At 36.6% G+C, this 21,416-nt stretch overlaps 1 protein-coding gene across 7 annotated transcripts in view; it reads left to right on the top strand.

Moving 5' to 3' along the window:
• The window catches only part of DMD (dystrophin), a 979,946-nt gene that overhangs the window by 623,650 nt on the left and 334,880 nt on the right, over positions 1 to 21,416 (top strand). For all 7 annotated transcript variants that reach the window (XM_059839939.1, XM_059839938.1, XM_059839941.1 and 4 more), the window contains 2 exons: positions 11,484 to 11,585; positions 16,750 to 16,858. In XM_059839939.1, the coding sequence (XP_059695922.1) occupies positions 11,484 to 11,585; positions 16,750 to 16,858 (211 nt within the window). The remainder of the gene's footprint in view (positions 1 to 11,483; positions 11,586 to 16,749; positions 16,859 to 21,416) is intronic.

Below are 21,416 nucleotides of genomic sequence, written 5' to 3'. Positions count from 1 at the left end.
CTTTACCCTTTTACTCCCCTCCTTACCTCTGGGTCATCACTCACTCCTCTCATGCTCCTCTACACTTGAGCCCTTTTCCAAGGCAAATACAGCCTTGATTTTTGCTTGTACTGCTTTCAACTCTTTCTGAGTCTAGAATATCTGTTTACTCTCTGTGGTGGTCACTTGTCATATATTTTTAATAGCATAATGAGTTTATTTTATTTTCAGATAAAAACTGACCATCCTTCACAAAAAGTGAATAACTCTTTATTTTTAAAAACTAACTTGTATTTGGATTTTTGTCCTTGATGACTTTGAATGACAATAAGAAGGCTGTTAACTCTTGCCAATCACTTCATTATATACTTGACAACCTTAAGTTAGAACAGAGGAGAAGAGCAAGGCTGAAGAGTAGCAAACCTAAAAATTCTAGGTAAATAAAAGAAAATTACTCCACAGGAGAGAATGAAAATGCCGAATGGACATTGCTGTAGTTTTCCTCCATCAGTCATCATTCGTCAGTTTTTCCTTGAAAATCTAGGCCCAGATAAGTCAGATTTTTACACTTTACTTTCACCTTTTCATTTTGCTAACATAGTCTTAAAGGAATCATTTTAAATACAAGAGGTAGTGTAGTTTGGCTATAAGAGCACGTTAGGAATATGTTCCTCAGAGATCTGTCTCATATTCTGACATCAACGCCTGATTTGGCAAAAGGCTGAACTGGGAAAAGTTCTGATGATGGAATTTAAAATTCCTATATCTTGATATTCTCTGCCTAAATCAGTTATGGCTCTTCCTTGAAATTTTCTTATGGGACTTCAAGGAGCAACCCAATCCATGTTTTGCTTGTGGGCTTTGAGCCTTTAAACAGTGTGTCCAAATCTCTTCTGAAGAAATCTAATCCAATTGCAAGAATATTTAACAATATTAGCTGCAGGTGGCTTGTGAAAATATGGCAAAACTTTCCCAATGAGTGATCCTTTCAAATTTAATTTTTGACAGACTTTGCAGCCATAAGGATGGATTGCAATCACTATGTCCCAACATCTCAGGAAGTGAAAGATTTTTGAAAGGTGATCAAGTATTTGATGTGTAGTAGTATTTTTTTAATTGGAAATAATGGATAATAAATCAAGATGTGATTTCATTGTTGCAAGCATAAGCTTTTTAGAAGTGTGGGTGAGTTGGTTAGAAGTTAGTGAGCTAGTACCTCAGCTTTGGCTTTTGGCTTCCTCCTTGTACTACTGATAACAGCTCAGGTATTATTCAAGGTGTTCTTAATATAATGAACAAATAAATACAAAAGCAAACTTAGAGAAATTACAGGGCAGTTTACCAAGGCTCTAGTGAAGTTATTACCAAAACTGTAGATTGCTTCAGTGTAGTTATATTTTCTAAGATAGGAAATTTCCTCTCCTACTCAACAAAACAGTTTTCTAACATTCTCACTATCTTTTTCATATGTTCTGTTCTTAACAGAAAATATTCTATCTCTTCAAAACACAGTTCTTGAAAGGCCTTGGATATATTCTTGATAATAGTATATTATTTATGAAACAGTTACTATTCTTTTGTAAGATTATATTTTTTTTTCTCTACTGATCACAAGCAATTTAAAATACTGGAATCTGGAGAGGAGCTCATTCAAATGAACACTTACAGCTGCACAAGGTCCTATTAGCTTTGGTTTCATTTCCTTTGAATTGCTATGTAATAAATATTAGAAACAGACAATGTATGTCTTCATAGTTTTTTGTACATAGGAAATGATACAAAGTTTTTGTACCTGATAGATATTTGAATGTTTGATTTGGCTGATACTATTTTGGACCATATTAGAGCAAAAATTGGTTTATTTTTTACTTGCTGATTTAGGTTAAAACAAAAATGTATGCCTAAATTAACCTTAGTTCTTTCTCACACTAAAGTTAGTGATAATGTGGAAATCACTCAATCCTGTTGCAGATTTTGTGTTAAACTTCCAAGTAAAGGCAGCTTTGACATTAAGTATAGTGCTGTAAAGCTTAACTCTTGTGAGATGCTCTTGTTAAGAGAGTCAGTGCTTTTCTGTGGAAAGATTTTGCATTTAAAGATGCTTGGAGGGCAGGTGGGAATACTTTCTAAAGAGTTGTTGTGGGTTAATGATGACAGGCAGCTCAGCCCCACACAGCTGCTTGCTCACCACCTGCCCCCCTCCCATCCCTACCTTCCTAGTGGGATGGGTAAAAGAACCATAAGAGCAAAGATGAGAAGACTGGGGGGTTGAGATAAAGACAGTTTAACAGGTAAAACAAATCTTGCAAAGCAAAGAAGGAATTCATTCAGCTGTTCCCAAGGGCAGGGAGGTGTTCAGCTATCTCCAGGAAAGCTGGGCTCGTTCACAAGAAACAGTTACTTGCAAAGACAAGCTCTTTTGCTCCAGATGTCCCCCTTTCATCCTTCCCCACGGCCTTTATTGCTGAGCATTAGGTTGTGTGGGCTGGGATGTCCCTTTGGTCAGTTGGGGCTGGCTGTTGCCCCTGTGTCCCCTCCCAGCTTGCTGTACACCTCCAGCCTGTTTGCTGGTGGAGCAGCATGAGAAGCAGAATTTCTTGGGTTTGTGTCAGTGCTACTCAGCAACAGCTAAAAGATGCCTGTGTTATCAACACTGTTTTCATTGTAAATGAAAAAACATTGTGCCATCCAGGCTGCTGTGAGCAAAGTTAGGTTCATCCCAGCTAAGCCCAATACATCCATGTAAGCCTAGGCTCAGTTGAATAGCATTTGCTTACTAATTCTTTCCATTCTCTGTAATAAGAATTTTCCTTTTTCCAGATGAAATCAATGGTTGTGATTCTATAAAGAATCAGCTTCTGAGAACATACTTATTTATAGAACTTAAAACAAAAGGTGCCACCACTCAGTGTGGATATAACTTCTCTATTTTCATTTGCAAATCAGGAAGTTGAAAATGAACCTACAGCATTCTTTCCATACAATAAGAATAATATATCGGATATTATAAATAATACTATCAATTCTATTTACTGAAATCTACCTCCACTTCTGCTGTTGAAGTAATGTACTAGAGCAATCTTTGCCATTCCTTCCAGTGAAACTGTTGGAAATTAAATGGTAGAAATACATCCTCATGCACATTCTTTTAAAATTATTTATGAAAGACTAATATCAGAAAATGGGCATATCTAAAAACATATTGCAATCAACAAGCCAATGCTAAACCAGTAACAGATTTTGATTTTGATTTCTTTCTTAATTCCTTTTTGTAGCCAGAAATTTCTCTGAAAATGATTCTTTTACTAAACTTTAAAAGAGAATGAAAATTTGCATCTAAGCCCTGACTAAAAAAGAGAGTAATAAGAAACTAAGAATTTGATGGTGAAATAAATAAATATGTCAATTCTTCTATCACAAGTTTAATTATTTTTAAATCAGTTTAGTGAATAAAACTTCATTATTTTGGAATAAGAGAGAATAAATTCTGATTTCTCTTTCCTGTTTACAAGAAGAAGTTTCATGGCTCAATATTTTTATAATTATCACCAAATTTCACTTGCCAGTCAAGGTGCTTGTGGTGTACCCCACATCTGCTACTATGTTGATCTACATAACTTTTCTTCCTTCAAAGCTGCTCTTCTTTAGCACTTAAGAACACAGAGTACTAAGAGAGAGCTAGTAAAATTATTGTGACCCTTATTTTCTTGCTTGAATTTCTCATTTTGTTTTTCTGCCAAATTTCCTTTTTCTCTGTCAGTTCCCTCGGGTTTGTTGTTATCTCTTTTTTATTATGCACTGTAAATTAGAGAGGATCTGAAGTCTTGGTGGAACAAGAGCAGCTATTTCATCCCGTCCTGTCCAGTCTCAAAATAAAATATTCTGAATCAGATCCAATCTCAAAGAATTCTTACTGCACCTTTTCGCAGTCCAACTGGATGATTAACTGTGCTTTATCAGTATATGACCACCACTGCCAAATTCCTTTCATATCCTGTATCTGCAGGTCATGTCTCTACAGCTAATAATTTCATCTATTTTCAGTACCTTCAGGAAATTTCCTTTTCAGGATAGACAGCTGCAATGGATAGATTGTGATTTCTCTGTGTGGAGAAAAATTACTGTATTTCATCTCCTCTAGAAGTACAGAAGAAGCTCACAAATTTTTGATAGCCAGCAGGAAAACATGCTTTGGAGAAAACATTTCACCCTACAGAATGGTAGGGTTTGCAATTTCAGACACTTTGCATGGCTTAAATATTGGGACCTTCTTTGTTCCATTTCTATGTGGAGGATTTCCTTGTTCTTCTCTTTCTTTCCCTTTTCCAGTACTAGGATTAAGGTATACTGGAGGGAACAGAATAATGAAAAACACTGAATTTTTAAACATACAATGTCAGCACATTTTACAAACTGCACAAAGGCTGCACTTGTAGATTTGCAAAGTGGTTATGAACTCTAAAATTGCACTTTTAGAAGAAATGGGTCCTTCGTGTAGTGGTCTTTTCTGTGTAAGGATTGTTCTCTCTCTATAGTATTTCAAAAATTTTCCACATAGGTCAAGAATTTTAGTTGTATCAATTTTCCAGACTCTCATTAAAACCAGGTGTCTTTTGTTTGCATCCTTTACTCTAAAAAGCTGAATGTATCTCACAATATTCTTTTCTACATTAAGATAGCTTCTAACATGGGCTTGGGATCAAATTTTATTCTCACACATTTAGAAGATCAGTCAGTTAATGTAATAGGGGAAAGAATTATTATTTTATTTAATCATTAAAATGGCATTTTTAGAGGCAGGTACATAAAACTTTGTCCACTAGTTACAGAATAATTTTAGTGATAAACTAATTTTACACTACTTTGACCTAGGCCACTAATGGAATGGTCTTTAAATTGAATTACTTCAGGGACTTATCTTGTACATTTTTCATAAATCCCTAAGACAGGAGGGTGTATTTAAATTCTGTAATTCAGATGTTCACAGAGCATTTTATTTCTATATAGAGATAACTAAAATATTCAGAAAGTTATCAAACCTTTTAATCTGTTACCTAAAAAGAATAGTGGTAAGAGCTTGCCTTTCCTTGAATTTTATCTAAATTGATTAAAGTCTTTATTCAGGAAGTTTAAATACTTGCAACTGCATTTTCCACCCAGTGGATTAGGTTCCAACTCAAGATGGCCACAGAACTGTTTATAGCATATCTTGGATGTATTTTAATAGTATTGTATAAATATCCAAAGTGACTCCCAAGAATGCTGTTGACTCTACTGTCTGACCTGCCATCAAGAACTGATGCTTACTGTGGTATAGCTGAACTTTGATGTATTTTAATTAAGTCTCCTATGACCATTCCTCTTTGTGGTGGTTTAGCTTGTTATCCTGCTCCATGAATAAGAATATGCAGAGCTAAGTCAAAGGAAAAAAATGAGGCCACTTTTTTAGCCTTTTTTACAATCAGAATTCTTGAAAATGGGAATATATTCATGATTTATATCTACTGCCTTTTTTTTTTTTTTTTTTTTTTTTTTTTTTTTTTTTTTGCTTGTGAGGACAAAATGAGGCACTCAGAACCTCTCCACTTATTTATAGCCTTTTCCTTAATGTGTGGAAATAGTAACTTGAAAGATAGGTGTTTGCTGGAATTCACATTTACAGCTTTTAATAAAGAAGGATAATGCTATAGGTGACTCCTTCCAAGGGGAATTGAGTATACAAACTGGATCCATCCTACAGAGAAGTATTTTGCCTCCCTGGGGTTCAGATAAGAGACATGATCAAGAGACTCCCTGGACTCTGATTATTACCCACTTTTGGTTGTCCAAGTACGCAGTGACAAGAAGTTCTAGAGCAATCAAAAAAGACTTCAGGGCACTGGGATGACTGGTTGAAGGGATAGGAAAAGGAACATTTTCCTCAATCCTATAGGTAGTGGGGAAGAATTCTGAAAGGTCCAGGAGAACACACCTGATCAATGCATGTCTTAAAGATTGCTGTCATTGGCCTTTTTGATCATGGGTGGTTTATACAGCAGCAGTCCTATTGGAGAAAGATGGAATTCACTTGTCTAAAAGGGGAAAATGTTTGCAGCTTGCAGGAGTGTTGATCTTCTGGAGGGTGGGAAAGTTTAGCAGAGGGACCTGGACATGCTGGAGCAGTGGGCTGAGGGCAGAGTCTCAACAAGGCCAAGTGCCAGGTCCTGCCCTTGGGTCACAACAAGCCCAGGCAGAGGTACAGGCTGGGGGAAGAGTGGCTGGAAATGTACCTGGAGGAAAAGGACCTGGGAATGTTGGTCAACAGCAGCTGAACATGATCCAGGTGTGCCCAGGGGGCCAGGAAGGCCAAAGGCACCTGGCCTGGATCAGCAATAGTGTGGCAGCAGAACCAGGGCAGGGATTGTCCCCTGTACTTGGCACTGGTGAGGCCACACCTCAAATCCTGTGTCCAGTTTTGGACCTCTCACTACAGGAAAGGCATTGAGGGGCTGGAGTGAGTCCAGAGAAGGGCAGCAGAGCTGGGGAAGGGTCTGGAGCACAGGTCTGATGAGGAGCAGCTGAGGGAGCTGCAGTGAAGGAGAGAAGGAGGCTCAGTTTGATCTCTCAAAGTACCTGAAAGGAGGTGGTAGCCATGTGAGGATCTGTCTCTTCTCCCAGGCAACCAGTGACAGAAAAGAGAATATGGTCTCAGGCTGAGCCAGGAGAGGTTCAGGTTGGACACGAGGAAGAATTTTTGCACCAAAAAGGTGGTCGGGGTGAATATGCTGCCTGGGGAGGTGGTGGAGCACCATTCCTGGAATGTTTAAGGTGTTCAAGTTCCAAGCACTACATGCTATGGTTTAGGTGAAGTGGTCATGTTTGGTCAAAGTGTTGCCTGTAATCAGAAGAAAAGCTTTTCCAAACAATGTTAAAATGTTAATATAAAAAGCAGATCTTTAATTAAAGCTTTCAGGTGCAGAAATACAGCTATGCAGGCAAGAAATATCAGATTTCTACAATTTTTTTATAAGGTTAATTAACTAGTCTATCAGGTACACCCACTAGGATGACAGTTGCCCTGGTGACCCACCCTTGGGCACCTTGGAGTGTCTCCAGGGGGTTCTTGTTTTGTCTCTCAGATGCTGGTGTGAAAAAAGATGTCCTTGTTAGAAATTCTTTTCTTGACAATAAGACTAAACAGAATTTCAAGAGTGTAACATAATGTGTTAGAAAGAGTTAGCTATTGCTCTAAAGTATGAAAAATGGTAAGAAAGTTCTAGAAATTCTAAAACTATATATATTAAAAAACTATATATATTAAAAATCTACAAGGCTACAAATAAATGAAAAAGCTAAAAATCTTTAGGTATCAAAAGGTTGGACTTGTTCATGGAGGTCTTTTCTAACCTCAATGACTCTGTGTGCTTGAATAAGAAGATCCACCTCTGAGAATTCTCATTACAAGTTACACTCTTGTACATCTAAACACATGAAAAACATATTTAAATGTAGTTTTCCATTATCATGTTTAATGTATATGGAGATTTATATCTGGTTATTTCATAAAAGTTTGTTTGAAATTGAAAGCAGCCAAATAGTTTTAGATTTTAGATTTATTATATTTGCTTGTTACACATCACTGCCTTGTCTTGATAAGTAAAGGGAAATTGCTTTGTGCTTCTCTTTTCCTGTGAATAAATTCTCTTCTTTAATTTTCATTTAACATACTGTCTTGCTAAAAAGCAGTCATGAACAACTTGAAACAAGAGGTTTTGAAACAACTCACTCTACTAATTTCAAAGTGGTTTTTTTTTTTCTTTTTTTGAAGGCTGTAATTAAGATTCCATTTTTGCATTGTATTTCACTGTGAAGACACAGGTTTAATTACCCTGAACTTCTCCTACTGTCCCAGCAGAATATGTCCAAAGCATCTAAGCTCATGGGGAAATTGACTCCAAAAGTTACCAGGGTTACCCGGGAAGGTGAATCGGCGATTGTGATTCTTAACATAGACCAATGTCATAGCTGACTGGGCCTCCTAATGTATGTGCAGCATATGTCAAACAGCCTGTCTGGGTCTGCTAGGAGAGTTTCCATCCCTTGAAATAACATATGCCAAGCCATGAGATTTTATCTTCCATTGGCATACACACCAGAGGTTTAGTCAATATATAGGTTTCTGAGTTCTCAGCTATATCAATAGACTTGCATAGTCCAGGTGGGGCCATAGACAAGTCCTTGCCACTTTTTCAGCCTGTAACTTTGTTCAGCAGGGTCAATTGGCATGTTGTAAATGCAGAAGCCACTGTGGCTTATTCAGCAGCAGGCTTTCATCAGTTTGGATGCACTACTTTACCACTAAAAATTCATAGATAGTGTGTCATGGATAAAAGGTAGCCTCTGATTCTTGTTTATATGTGTTTGAGAAACAGCAGTTTCCAGTGATGATGTATTTTAATTTGCCATATGTGTGAAAAGTTGAATTAGCATATTCATCACCCAGCCCAGAAGCAGCACTATGATTGCTTTCCCAGGCAGTTCATAAATTGTGCAATTCCAGCAGTCAGCTCTGTCTCCCAGAGACAGCTCTGCATCCTCCCACAGCAAAGTGAGTGTGAGGGTTGATCAGGACTTTAAAACAAATATGATTTTGATATTCTCTAAAAACTGATGGAAATGAGCAGCTACAATTCCTACTGGCTTTAGCAGTAGCCTGTCCTGCGTGATGAAGATTAGAGGTCAGGCTGTGCACTGGGAATATGTTCTTCTCCTGGATCCTGCACAGCCTAGATAATAGCTGGGGTCTTTTTCATATGCAAACTATCAGAGGCTATATTGTGGTCATTACCATTTTCTTCTTTTAGGGGATTAAATGATGGAGAAGAATCCTGTAACTGCTTTCATGCCTGTCAGCCCTATTAATAGGGTGTCACCTAGCAAGTGGATTTGAAATTGCTGGAAACTTGCTCACTGGGCAAGATTCATCAACGGGCTATCCCATCAAGCAAAGAACTGGGCAAAGAGTTACTACAGCAATTTTGTGTCAGATGTGTACTTACTCAAAGTAATTTTGTTATGTTTTTGATTGAGGTTGAGATTGGTGGGAGACAAAGTATTTGCTGTTCTGGCAGATAAGATAACTGTTAATTTCAGCAGTGTCCAAATAAATGCCAAGATATTGAGAACTTCTTTTTCCCTGTGCTCTTACTTCTATTCTTATTGGCACATATATCTCAAAGGAAGCATCATGTTGTATTGGGTAGACTTGCACAATGCATTTTGGTTTAGGTCAAGGCCACTGAATTTGAAAGATAAGACTACATAAGGTTAGTTCATGTAACTCCAGGAAATTGCAGAGCAGAAGGAATCAGTGATTTAACAACTCAATACATTACACCATCCACACTGGTTACAGCCTGAAAGAGAATGGTGTCTGTGCTCCTAGACTAGTCCATGGTCAAAAACAAAGTCCAGTGAGGGTGGAGGATTGAGAAATCCACTTCAAAGGCACATTCATGCCACAGGTTAAACCCTCAGCATAGGCACATCCACAGTGTTCTTGGTATTCTTGGACTATATAAGGAGTTTTAATGTGATTTTCCTGCTACAGAATTTGTTATGTTAACTGATGCTATCATAAAGGAAAATGAGTATTTGAGACATGTAGAATAACAGAAGAAGAAATATTGGACAAATACTGTAGAGACCTTAGTTTGAAGAAAAAAACCCCAAAAATCTCAAAACAAACAATGAAACAAAAACTAAGTAACAATTATTAAAATGCCTAGCTTTCATTAAGATAGGGAGAAAATTACCTCTTCATTAACACTCCTTGATTATTTTTTTTCTTTCTGTGCTGAGTAGGGAAGTAAAAAGCTAACATAGTACTGAAGCAGAAAAAAAATAAGTCTTTAATGAGGGTTTTATCAAAAGGTTAATAAACTCTCACCCACTCCAATATCCCAGTTTTGCAGTGCATTAGTTTTCAGTGCTCATTCTCTATGAATCCTTACAGTTATATTTCATTAACACTGAAATGTGTAATAAGAAAAAATTAAGTTGAAACATGTTTCAAATATCATTTCAAGAAATCATTGCATTCAAATATCATTGCAAGATTTGATTCAATTAATTTGTTGTTGACCAATAGTATTTGAAAAGAAAAATTAAAGATGATATTGAATTTACCAAGCCTTATTTTTAGTGGTTGTCCATAAAGTTTTGCAAGTAATGTTTTAGGGAGCAGTGTAGGCATACTTTATATGTTGAGTTTAAACACAGGAGCAAAATGGCCCCTTTTTTGGGACTTGAAATTGCATAGATATCAGCAGGTTTATTGCAGTAAAAAGAACAGCAGATTTTCACCAATAAAACAATGTGTTAGCTCAGTGTCCTGGTTTGAGAGGAAGTGAGTTTTTGGGATGCTGTGGTATGTCAGATAGTGACATACCTGGCACACGGTCTTGTCTACTGTCACGTTTATAATAACTGAGAATGTGGACAGAAAATTAACTTGGAGAGTCAGTGGGTAGTCAGCAATACTGATTAGCACAAGGTAACAAACCTATATTGGAGGTGGGTGAAGAGAGCAAAACAAAAAGACCCAACCAATTCTTTTTGAAAAGTCTGGTATTATTTTGCTTATATTACCAGAGAAAAAATAAAATAAACCATGAATCTTGGAACTCCAGATGTAGTTTATGTTTCCTTTTACAATCTTCATTAGGTTTGGATTTTTGTTTTAGTTGGTTGATTGGTTTAGTTTATTGTCTTAACTGTAGAGTTTTGCCCATTATTTATTTGGTCAGTGGTTGACAAAATGAAGCTGCTGTATGCTGGAAGACATTCTTTGGAATTTCCTTATGGTATCACATGGATTAAACCTTTCCTGATGAAAAAAGAAATTGCTAGAGAATATGCTGTTGTTAATTCAGTCAGGTGTCGTTGTTAATGGTAGGTGCCTCCCTGAACCTTAGGATTTGTCACTACAACTGTGCTTTTCTTTTTAATTAATTTCTGTGAGTGTTTTTACTACCTAAGTGGTAGTACTCACAATTGCAGCCTTTTTAAAAAATTTTTAATCTTTCTAAACTCAGTATCATCACATCTAATTAGATGGTTTTAATGCCACATACTGTATGAAGAAATGTTAACCAGTGCACTTTTCATTGGCTGGTAGTGTAAAACAGACAAAACTACAGAGCCTCTTAAATGAGATTTCTCATGCCTGTCTTTCTTACTATGAATTTGTGTTAGCTTTTTATTAATATTATTGAGACCTTCAAGATGAAGTGACCTAGCAGTGTTTATTTTGGTAACATTGCTCTTTTCTGTCCCTCTTTGCTTTTGATTTTTCTGGTGATCCTCTGTCCCTAGCTGCCACTTACTTGTGTTTATCCTCACACCAATTCTGAACAGAAACTTGTCTACTGGTGTTTTACAGCTTCCCATGGAGTTTTGGGACTATTCAGTTTTACAGTTTATGCTATGGTTAATCTAGACTGACTGTTTTTTTTATTTTTCAGGAAACTGAAGCAGCAGTGCAGGCTAAACAGCCGAATGTGGAAGAGGTTTTGTCTAAAGGGTGTCATTTATACAAGGAAAAACCAGCTACTCATCCAGTAAAGGTAATGAAGAAACCTTTAGCAATATCCATTGCTGTGTAATAGGTTATGCTTCCCCTGTTGTACACTTGTCCTTTATGTACTCTGTTTAAAATCAATAAAAGAACCTGGCAGATGGCATTTGTTCTATTCTGTGATGGCATAGCCAGTGAAAATGTAATGCTCATAGCTAAAAATCTTATGGATATTGTGATGGGAATACTGTTTATGACATTAAGGCTGTTTTACTCATTCAAGAGTAATTCACACTGAAAGAAAATGTAATTTTTTTTGTGTATTTAATGACAACAGGTAGCTTGTTTTTAAACTCTTTTATTTTAAATTTCACTTTCAGAAATTTTTTCAAATAAAAAAAGAATTGCAAATTTTCTAGAAAAGTTAAGAGTTCAGTTATAAGCAGAGTACTTTGCTTTCTTTTTTTTTTTTTTTATTTTGAAGGAAAGAACACATGGCAACATAGAAATTTCTCACTCAATTTCTCTGCCAAATTTTATCTAGAATTACTGACTTGATTCTGTTTTGGAGCAGAGGACACATTGTTTGGAAGGCTATGCCTCCCAGCACTTCTCTTTTAGAAAAATGTACTGTAGAATCCTTTTCTTCAGCTTACAAATCATTTATAAGGGGCTATTGTACATGCTTTTCCTAAAGACTATGAGGACCTTCATTGAGACTACAGTGTAATTTTCTATCCTGTAGAATCTTGAAGTCACCAGCAAGCATCCTCCCATGTCTGGTTCAGCTGCTTTTCAAGAAGGAGACCAAACTAGTGAGGTCAATACCATACAGCCAGAGCTTGATCTGGTTTCTAGTTATGATTGCTAATTAAGTATTTGTAAATAATGGTAAAGAGTTCCCAGAAACAGTAATAGTGATGTATTGATTACACTAAGTATCTATTGCAATTGCTTCTGACTGGGCCAAGATAGGAAACTTTGTATTTAGAGCTTTTCAAAATGTATAGCACCCTGAAAACACAATTGGCAGAAAAAGGGTTTCTTCACAAAGATAAGATGTCTGTAGGTGATTTCTGTAGTGAATTTCTTGTTTTTCTGTCTCTATTTTGTCACTACAGTTGGAGTATTATTTTCCTGCTTTTACAAAATTTCCTCTGAATTACTTGTCAATAGATCACCAGCAGATCTCCATTCACAGGAACACATGAATGAACTGACACCCACTTTAGAAATTAATACATGTTTAAGAATGATTTGGTTGCTCATTTTCTTTCCTGAACAGAAATGCTTAAGAGTTAATATCCCATTTGGTATATGTGCATTTTTAATGATCTGTTCTCCTAAACATGATAAAATGCTAAAAGAGGTAAACTCAAGGTGACTTGAGTGGGCAGAAGCAAGATTCTGTTGGGTGTTTTCCTTGGCTAATAAACCCCTATTCTTGTTGGGATCTGAAATGTCACCTACACACTGAATGGATGATGGAACAAGAATCATTCCCCAATAACTACATTTACTAATTTTGTGTGACTTCAGCTGCAGTCTTTGGGAATCTTATTCCATATTTTAACAAGCAGAGCACTTGAAACAACAGAGAGCTAGAGACTTTGGCTTTTTAGATTTTTTAATTGCATATAAAGGATTGTAGAATGAATGCTGGTATTTTCAAGAGGAAGAGCTAGTAAGTGTTTTACGTAAGAATGGCAGAAGTTTAAATTATATTGAAATTATTCTCTTTAGCCCAAAATTCTGACCCAGAAGTGTACTCTGTCTATGTATTTTCAGTGCTCACATCAAAGACTGAAATTCTCCATTTTCTTACCAGATTTACTGGAAAAAGATGACTCTTTAAAGATTATAACGTTCCTTGAGTTATAGTTTTGACAATGATATTAAAAGAGGTGTCTGAGGACATTAGTAACTTGTGGAGTAGTGCATATTTAACTTTTAGTGCCTCTTTGTTTGCATTTTACTTGTTTCTTTACATTCTGTAGTTCATTTAATTGTGCAGCCTGTGAGGTTAATTTCTGGTTCAGTGGTTATATGCTGTCAGGACTGTTGAATTGCTAGGTAGGTTTCCTTAAGTCATCATTCTTCCCGAGTTACCTTCAGCAAAGTCTGCTATTTAAATGTTTCAACACAAACTTTTTGATTAACATCAAAATAACTTTCTACATGAAAGGTATTTTGTGGAAGCAAAAATAACTTTTACTCACATTAAGATGGTTTTGGAAAGATTTTAGCAAGTTTGCAAAGCTAAGAACTCAAAATTTTAGAAAATTCTTTAATTACAGCTGCTCTGGTACCCTTGGTTTAGACTGAACCCAGCTTAATTCAGTTCAGGATATGAACATCACTTACAGTGCAAGCAGCAATTTAATACTTAGACCCATAGTTCTTATTTAGTGTGTGGCACAGAAAAAAAGAAGATAAAACTACATGCCCTCTTTAAAAGCATTAATTATTTATCTAGCATTGCTTGACAAATTTGTAGATTATTTAGTTCTCTGAAGCAGCTTTGGATTTTTTCCCTCCATTATTTCCTTAATTCACCACAAATCTTCCCATTCTTTTCAATAAATGAATTAGAGATCCTATTGACTTATTCTCACCACAGCCTTTCCTGTTCTTAAAAGTGCTATGTGCCAGAAAATTAGAGATATCCCTGCAATTTATGTGCATTTTATCTGAAATAATATTCATAGTTCAAATTATTCTGGCATTTCCTAATGCTTAGCTGCTTATCTTTGCAACCTTTACACTATGTTCTCATTATAGTATTTTTGAATGTAAATTAAATCCTATGGATTTATATTGACACGTATATAATCTTATCCCATAGTTATGTCACTGAAATAAGTCTATTTTCACACCTTCACTAAGCATACTAAAATAGAATTTAGCAACACAAGTCTCTAAAAACATTTTTGTTGGCAAATGAAATCCTTATATATGCTGATTCAAGAGTCAAGAATGGGATGAGATGTGTGATCCTTTAAGCACTAGCACTTTAATAATCAGACCTATTCACTTTTATAAAATGGATTTCATGCTTTTGAAGTGCATTTCTGTAAAGCTTTTGAAGGTGAGGGGGAGAGAGGTTACTGCTGGTGTCAGTGGCAATAGAAGGATGTAAGCCCCAATCTCATGATTAACAGCACTTAATCAGAACAGTTTATTCAGGAAAGGATTTCTGTGCCAGTGGAAGAGCTGTGGTTCCTTTGCCACAGCAGTCATTGTCTTTTCCTCTGATGGGTGAGAAATAGTGAGGAATTTATTTTCATTGTTCTCAATCTTGCATTTAAAAGACTACATTTCTCTAGATATTCATATCTAATTTTAGTGATTTTAGTGCTGTCAGTAAGATTAGTCCACATAAGGGTGTTAACATTGCTTAAATTGCACCAGTGCTGACATTTAAAGAAAATCTATAAATTTTGTGCTAAGTGCAACATATTTGGATGTTCATGCTTGTCACCAGAGCTCTAGACTTGCAATTACAGCAAAATTGTTGTGCTCAAAGAAGTTAACATTTTAATGCATGTATGTTAATTTATGCCAGATGCAAGATCAAGCTGTAATTTTGATAGAAGTGTTTGGAACTGGTTGCTCTCTTATTAGTGGTGTAGCTGTTGCCCCAGACAACCACTCTAAAGTGTCTGGTGGGCATGTTTTTTATTTGGTTGCTGGCAAGAAATCTCAGGCTCATATATGTAAGAATGACTAAGTAGCTACTCATGACAAGGATCAATATTAGAATGATGGAACAGAGCCCAGCTCCTAGCCCTGCATGGGACAGCCCCAGAATCCCCCATGTGCTTGAGAGTGTTGTCCAAACCCTTCTTGAACTCAGACTGGCTTGCAGCTGTGACCACTTTCCTGGGGACCCTGGTCTAGTACCCAAGACCCCTTTGGGTGAATAATATTTTCCCGATATCCAAACCTTCCCCACTAACTCAGAGTCTGTGTGTGTGTGGAGGCACACACATACTTCAATTTAATGAGCATTGTTCTCCATCCCTCTCATATTGACCTCTGTCAGCTTAGACTCTAGGTAATTAAAGCACCTTTCTTAATGGGAATCCTGTTTCTATCACGGCTGGATTGTGAATTTGACCATATATCTAATTGTGGATTGAAGCCATAGAATGCTAAAAGCATTCCTGAGCTGTACCAGTACTCTGTGCTGCTTTTTGTAGCAGAGAATCATAGAGCAGCTTAAAGAGAAATGCTGTCTTCATTTAAGAGTTTAGACATGTCAGCATAGAATTAGCAATGCTTCATCATTCTTTACAGTAATTAATGCAAGAAAAAAAGAGAGGTAGAAATAACATATTTAAATCAAAATGCCTCTCAGGGTTATCTGAGGACTGATGTTATTCACACTCCAGACTTTTCTGCAGGTTTTGTTTACTGCACAGGACTGTGTGCTCACACACTGAAGTTTATGGTACCCTGAAGACTCCAAAGACTTTTTTCTTTTAATTTAATGTGCAGAAGAATAAATTCTGCATTTGATGTTAGAAGTTGCAGAAGTTTTATTGAAAAGCTTTTTGAAATGCATAACTCACCTTTCTATTTTAATTTTAAAAATTAAATTTCATGTTCACAGTGCTCAAAAGCCAAGCCTCTCAGGCTGGGGGCTGTCCCTGGCAGGGTCAGGACCAAGCCTTGAGAGGGCAATCAAACACAACCCTGGGTGGCTGGGCAGGGCCAAGGGAACTGAGGGGCTGAGGTTGGTCCAGGCAGTCACTCTGCGGTCAGGGTCAGATGCCTGTGCTGGTTTAAGTTGGCTCTGAGCTTCAGCAGCCAAACTTTGAGGAGAAAAGATGCTTTTAGGGCCCTGACACCAGGAAACTCTTTTGTAGCACAGCTGGAAAGGATTTTACTTGTCCCTCTCCTCCATTTGTGAAAATTCATTGTTGTATCTTTCTGTTTCATACTTTTTTTTTAATTCAGGTGATCCACCAGATGAAAAAAAAAAAAAAAACTCATTTTATGTTGCATGTATTTACATTACATTTGTTTACATTACAAATCCCTGTTGGATGGGGCTCTGAGGAAGCTGATCTATTGGGTGGCATCCCTTCCCGTGGTGGGAGGGGAGTTGGAACTAGACAATCTTTAAGGTCCCTTCCAACCCAAGCCATTCTGTGATTCTGTGATACATTAATGTATGTAATTTAATATTTTATTATCTTCTTTTCTAGAAAAAATTAGAAGACTTGAATGCTGACTGGAAGGCAATACAACATTTAATACAACAACTAAAGGAAAAGCCAGCATTAGCAGCCTTTGGCCATCTATCTTCAGGTGTCCGTAAGTGCTTCAGTATATGTATTTTTTAAAATTAATTACAAATCACACAGTTAAAATTAAAATGGCCTGAGACTGTCTAAATTAATTCTGCATCATTAAAAGTACATTCAAGTTGGTTTTTTATCATTGCCTTTCTGTTTTTTGCAATGTATCCCAGAAGACAAATTAGATTACGATTTGATGAAAAGGTTGCAGAATGCTTTTCAAATTATTACTGTTTCAAAGTAATTTTTCTTTCATTCCATGAAGAGGTGAGATTTTGACTTTTTGCATATCCTAATGGAGGAAATACTACAAAGGGAGAGAAATTGTATAAATTAAAAGATAATAATGTTATAGGTCAAATACCTGTAGATTGGTCACAGAATGAAATTCTGAAATTATTGCTACTGATGGGGCAATAAAGTCAGACTGTTTCAAAACAAAGCTTGCCTTTTAACAGAGAAAGTCATATTACAACATAGTAGGAAGAATTCTGCAGTGAAACACTAAGTCTGTGACTTATGTTTCTTGGTGTCTTGCATTCATGAATACACAAAACAAGACATCTGATCTCTGTTTCATTTAAATTATTTTGACAATATTTATATTGGATTATTCTCATATTTCTTTGTGTTTTCTTGTTCCCTACAAGGATTACAAACTCTTCATTTTTTTTTCCTTGATAAATGGATTTTATTTCCAGTGCTTTCCTTTAAAATGTAGTGATTAAACATGTGTGAAAAAGAAATGCTTAATAGAAGCACTGTGCTCAATCAGAGTTTCTAAAGTCTCTAAGATTCTTTACTTGGTATTGAACCGTTTCAGTTGCTTGAATGAAGAATGTTGCCTGTACCATTTGGAAAGCTGCTCATCATCTGTGGGAGCAGAAAGAAATCTGTCCCTCCAACCTCTGTCAGTTTGTCTAACTCAGGATGTGATACAGCTGCAGAAATCACTTGGAATTGGATTACATGTGCCTTGGTGGTCCTTGTTTTTAACATGTTCTAGGGGGTAACATACAATAAAAGCTTAAACTGGAGAATTCTCTACCTTCTAATAGTGGTCCTCCAAGACAGCAAAGAAGAAAACCCCTTTTTTCAGAGAAAAACATAATTGCTCCATAGAGAGAGGATCCAGAATTTCAGTACCAGAAGACAGTCCAGCTCCTGCCCAAACAGCATGTATGAGTTCAAGGAAAGGAGTTGTCTTGCTCATGACACATTGAATTTTACTAAAAAGGAACTGTTTTTTGAGTTTAGTCACTTAAAACTGCTGTGGTTCCAGTGGCAATTATTTCAACTTTCTATAAAGAGCCAAATACCACTACTATATTTTTAAATTAGTAGTACAACAGCCTTTTTGCTTTGTATGATTTTGTTCCAAGGCATTCTATAGGAATTCACATATGGGGGAATGAAGGAGATGTGTAATCATTTTTTGCTGTGCTAAACTTTCTGTGTCAGTTTTCTGTGTGAACAGGTTATGTCAGGTTCCAGAAGGAAAGAGTGTTGGCATGTTGGGACTTTGCTGTTACAAAAGAAATTATAATAATGGAACAAAAGTGACAGCAGAGAGTAGTATTGCAATATATTTTTATATTACCTCATCTCTAGCTGAAGAATTGCAAAATTACTCACCTTAATGCAAGATGTAGTCTCTGACTGCTAACGTTTCTGAGACTCAGCAGATGGAATTGTACTTGCAGAAAATGAAAGCACTGGTGCTCTATAAAGGATTAAGCAGGAAGTAAGATTGATTTCCCTTCTATTGAAACGAGAACTTAAAATGTGAACCTGTGTTTTTAACACTAATTCATAATTTTTCTTTATTTGAGTCAGTTTACTGTGATCAATGAGGTCATTATAGACGTATTGACATAGAACAGTAGAGTTCAAAAGGGACCCAGGGAGACATCTTTTCCTTTTGCTCAAAGCACAGTCAATTAGTGCAGGTTGCTCAGGGTCATGTCCAGTCAGGTTTTTAATATCTCCAAGGATAGAGACTCTACAACCTCTCTGGGCAACTTTTTCCAGTGTTGAGCAACTCTGACAGTAAAAAAATGTTTCTTCTTCTATTCAAATAGAACTTCTAGTATTTCAGTTTTTGCATGGTGCTTCTCATCCTGTCTCTGAGCTTCACTGAAGACAGTCTGGATCTGTCTTTACTCCTCCAATCAGATATCTAAACACATGGATATCATCCCCCTGAGCCTTTTCTTCTCCAGGCCAAGAGAGAAGTTTTCTATAAAGATAGGAAAAGATATCTGCTACTAAGGCATTTTTGTATTTCATTTATAAGAATGGGAGGAGACAAGGGAAGAATTGAATGTCATGGGTCTAGTAATTCTGTGGTAAAAGTTCTGCAGTTATTTTACCCACTCAGATTATAGATATTTTTATGGCCTTACTTACTCTGTGCTGCTGACTCTTTTGAACCATTGGAACTCAAACTGGTTATGGGAGAGCTAGCTTTAACCAAGCCTCCCAAAAGCTAAACAATCTCATTAAAAGTCCTTTGTAAAGAAAGATACACAAAATTGCTTTGGAAGAGTTTTGTGAAGGAAGGTCAGTATCTCCTGTAGACAATTATTCACTTCCTGATCCTACAGGGACTTTTAGGGACATCAGGATTGAATAATGTTGACATGTGTATTCGAGACCAGGGAATGAAGATGTAACTGGCTCATCTCTAGTGCCCTGTCAGGTATCATTTGGTCTGGTCTAGTTACAGGCTCTCAGACAGAGAATCCTAGTAAATTCCATCTTGTGGCTGTTACAGAGGTAAAGAACCCTGGTTATAATTGTTACTAGATCTGCATATTATATTCTTCAGCAGAAGATGCATTAAAAATAGTTCTTCATATTCCACCAGTCCAGCGTGCCCTCAGGCATAAGGAACAAGAATTACTTTTCCAGCTCAAAAAATGTACTTAGCTGAAGGGTATGCCTAAAACCTTAGCGAAGATTGACTTCCAAGATAAGATGAATCAGGAAGAAAATCACACTTGCTATCTGTACTTGACAGGATAACTGAAATGGTGTGAATGTCTCTATCCAAGTACCTTGATGCATTGCTTAGCCAGCAGTTTGAAAACATTTTAAAGAGAGGAAAGCAGTTCTGGAATGCGCTTTTCCAGGAGGGAGAGTTTTAAATAGCATCATTAGCATTCATATGGCTTCTTTTTCTTCTTTTGTACTGAACTGCTGTCACTGTATTTACTTACTAAGTTAGGTAAAGGTACACACTGCTTTGTGAACCCCTCTGAATGCTTTGGGGGTGGGAGGAACTCCTGACTTGTCCTGAAGGAAGATATGTTCCATATTTTGTCTTCTTTCCAAGAAAGGTGCTAGGGGAAAATTTTGGCCACTTTTATTTAGAGCTGCCTTGAAAATACAATTTCTTTAAATTGATGTGCATTTATTTTCAGTTATGTTGTACTTGAAGTTAGTGAAATTTTAACTACAAATGAATCCACCTGAAAATTCTCTGTCAATTCATTATCTTAATACTATTGCAGTTTAACTTATTCAGTGGACAGTTTTTTGTGTACAAGCAATTTCTTTTTTTTCTCTTGACTGCTTACAGAAGTTTTTGTCCCTTTTTTGTCTCTTTCTTTTGCATGGAATGCCTAATCAAGTGAAACAGAACAACATTTGACTGCGAAATGAATAAAAGAGTGACAATTATAATCAATTACAATGATGAAAATTCTTCTGAAATTAGGTAGAATTTGCCCCTTTAAACTTTAAACGTTATTGGTCTTATTTTGGATCATCATTTGTAGAGGGTCTGAAAAAAGATGAAGATAAAAAATGATTGGTTGTGTTTAACAGATTTTAGCAGGGTTGCATTTGACAGAAAGGCTTTATATGCATTGGTAGATATTGTAGACTTAGTACAAATAATTAAAGGAAAGCTAATTCTGCATCATCAGCGCTAACCATCAGCCCTTGCCATCAGCTTTAGGTGTCTTTAAATGCCTACAGTCAATGCTCTTCTGTGCTTTCAGTATAGCTTGCTTTAGGAGTCAGACACTGCAGACACAGAGCCAAAGACTGGGCTTCCCTGTACAGGGGAGGAAGGCTTTTCAGGATTTAGAATGGGTGAGGAAGAATGGGAGAGGAGTGAGGAATCATGCTGAGTCCATTAGACTCGAGCTGTAATGTGAAGGCTGTGAGCTGCAGTAAGTTCACCAGCAGCAGTGGTGGTGGAGAGAACTCATCACTTATCAGCCCATATATTCAACTGGGTACAGGAAAAATATTCACAGCAGTCAGTCACCTCCAGAGTCAATAATACCTTGAGTCTTGAAGTTTGAATTAAGACAGTGATATTTGGTGATACAGTGATATTCCCCAATGAATCTGGGGAAAGTAGTGATAACAGAATTTCATTTGCTTATCCTTTGGTATTTTACTTGCAGGAGTATAGTATGTTTCCTTCTGTTTGGGAAATACAGTTTGTTTTTCTTTTTCTCTGTGAAGCAAGTCCCCACCTGGACTAGGCATGCTGCTTTGTTCCAGGCTTGTAAGACCATATACAGCAGTTCTTGAAAAATATCAGTTCCTCTGTGTGT

The sequence above is a fragment of the Haemorhous mexicanus genome, chromosome 2, assembly GCF_027477595.1.
Source record: "Haemorhous mexicanus isolate bHaeMex1 chromosome 2, bHaeMex1.pri, whole genome shotgun sequence".
In the NCBI taxonomy this organism is placed as follows: Eukaryota; Metazoa; Chordata; class Aves; order Passeriformes; family Fringillidae; genus Haemorhous; species Haemorhous mexicanus.
The sequence above is the reverse complement of the archived record's forward strand: the minus strand, read 5'-3'. Positions and strand labels throughout refer to the sequence as shown.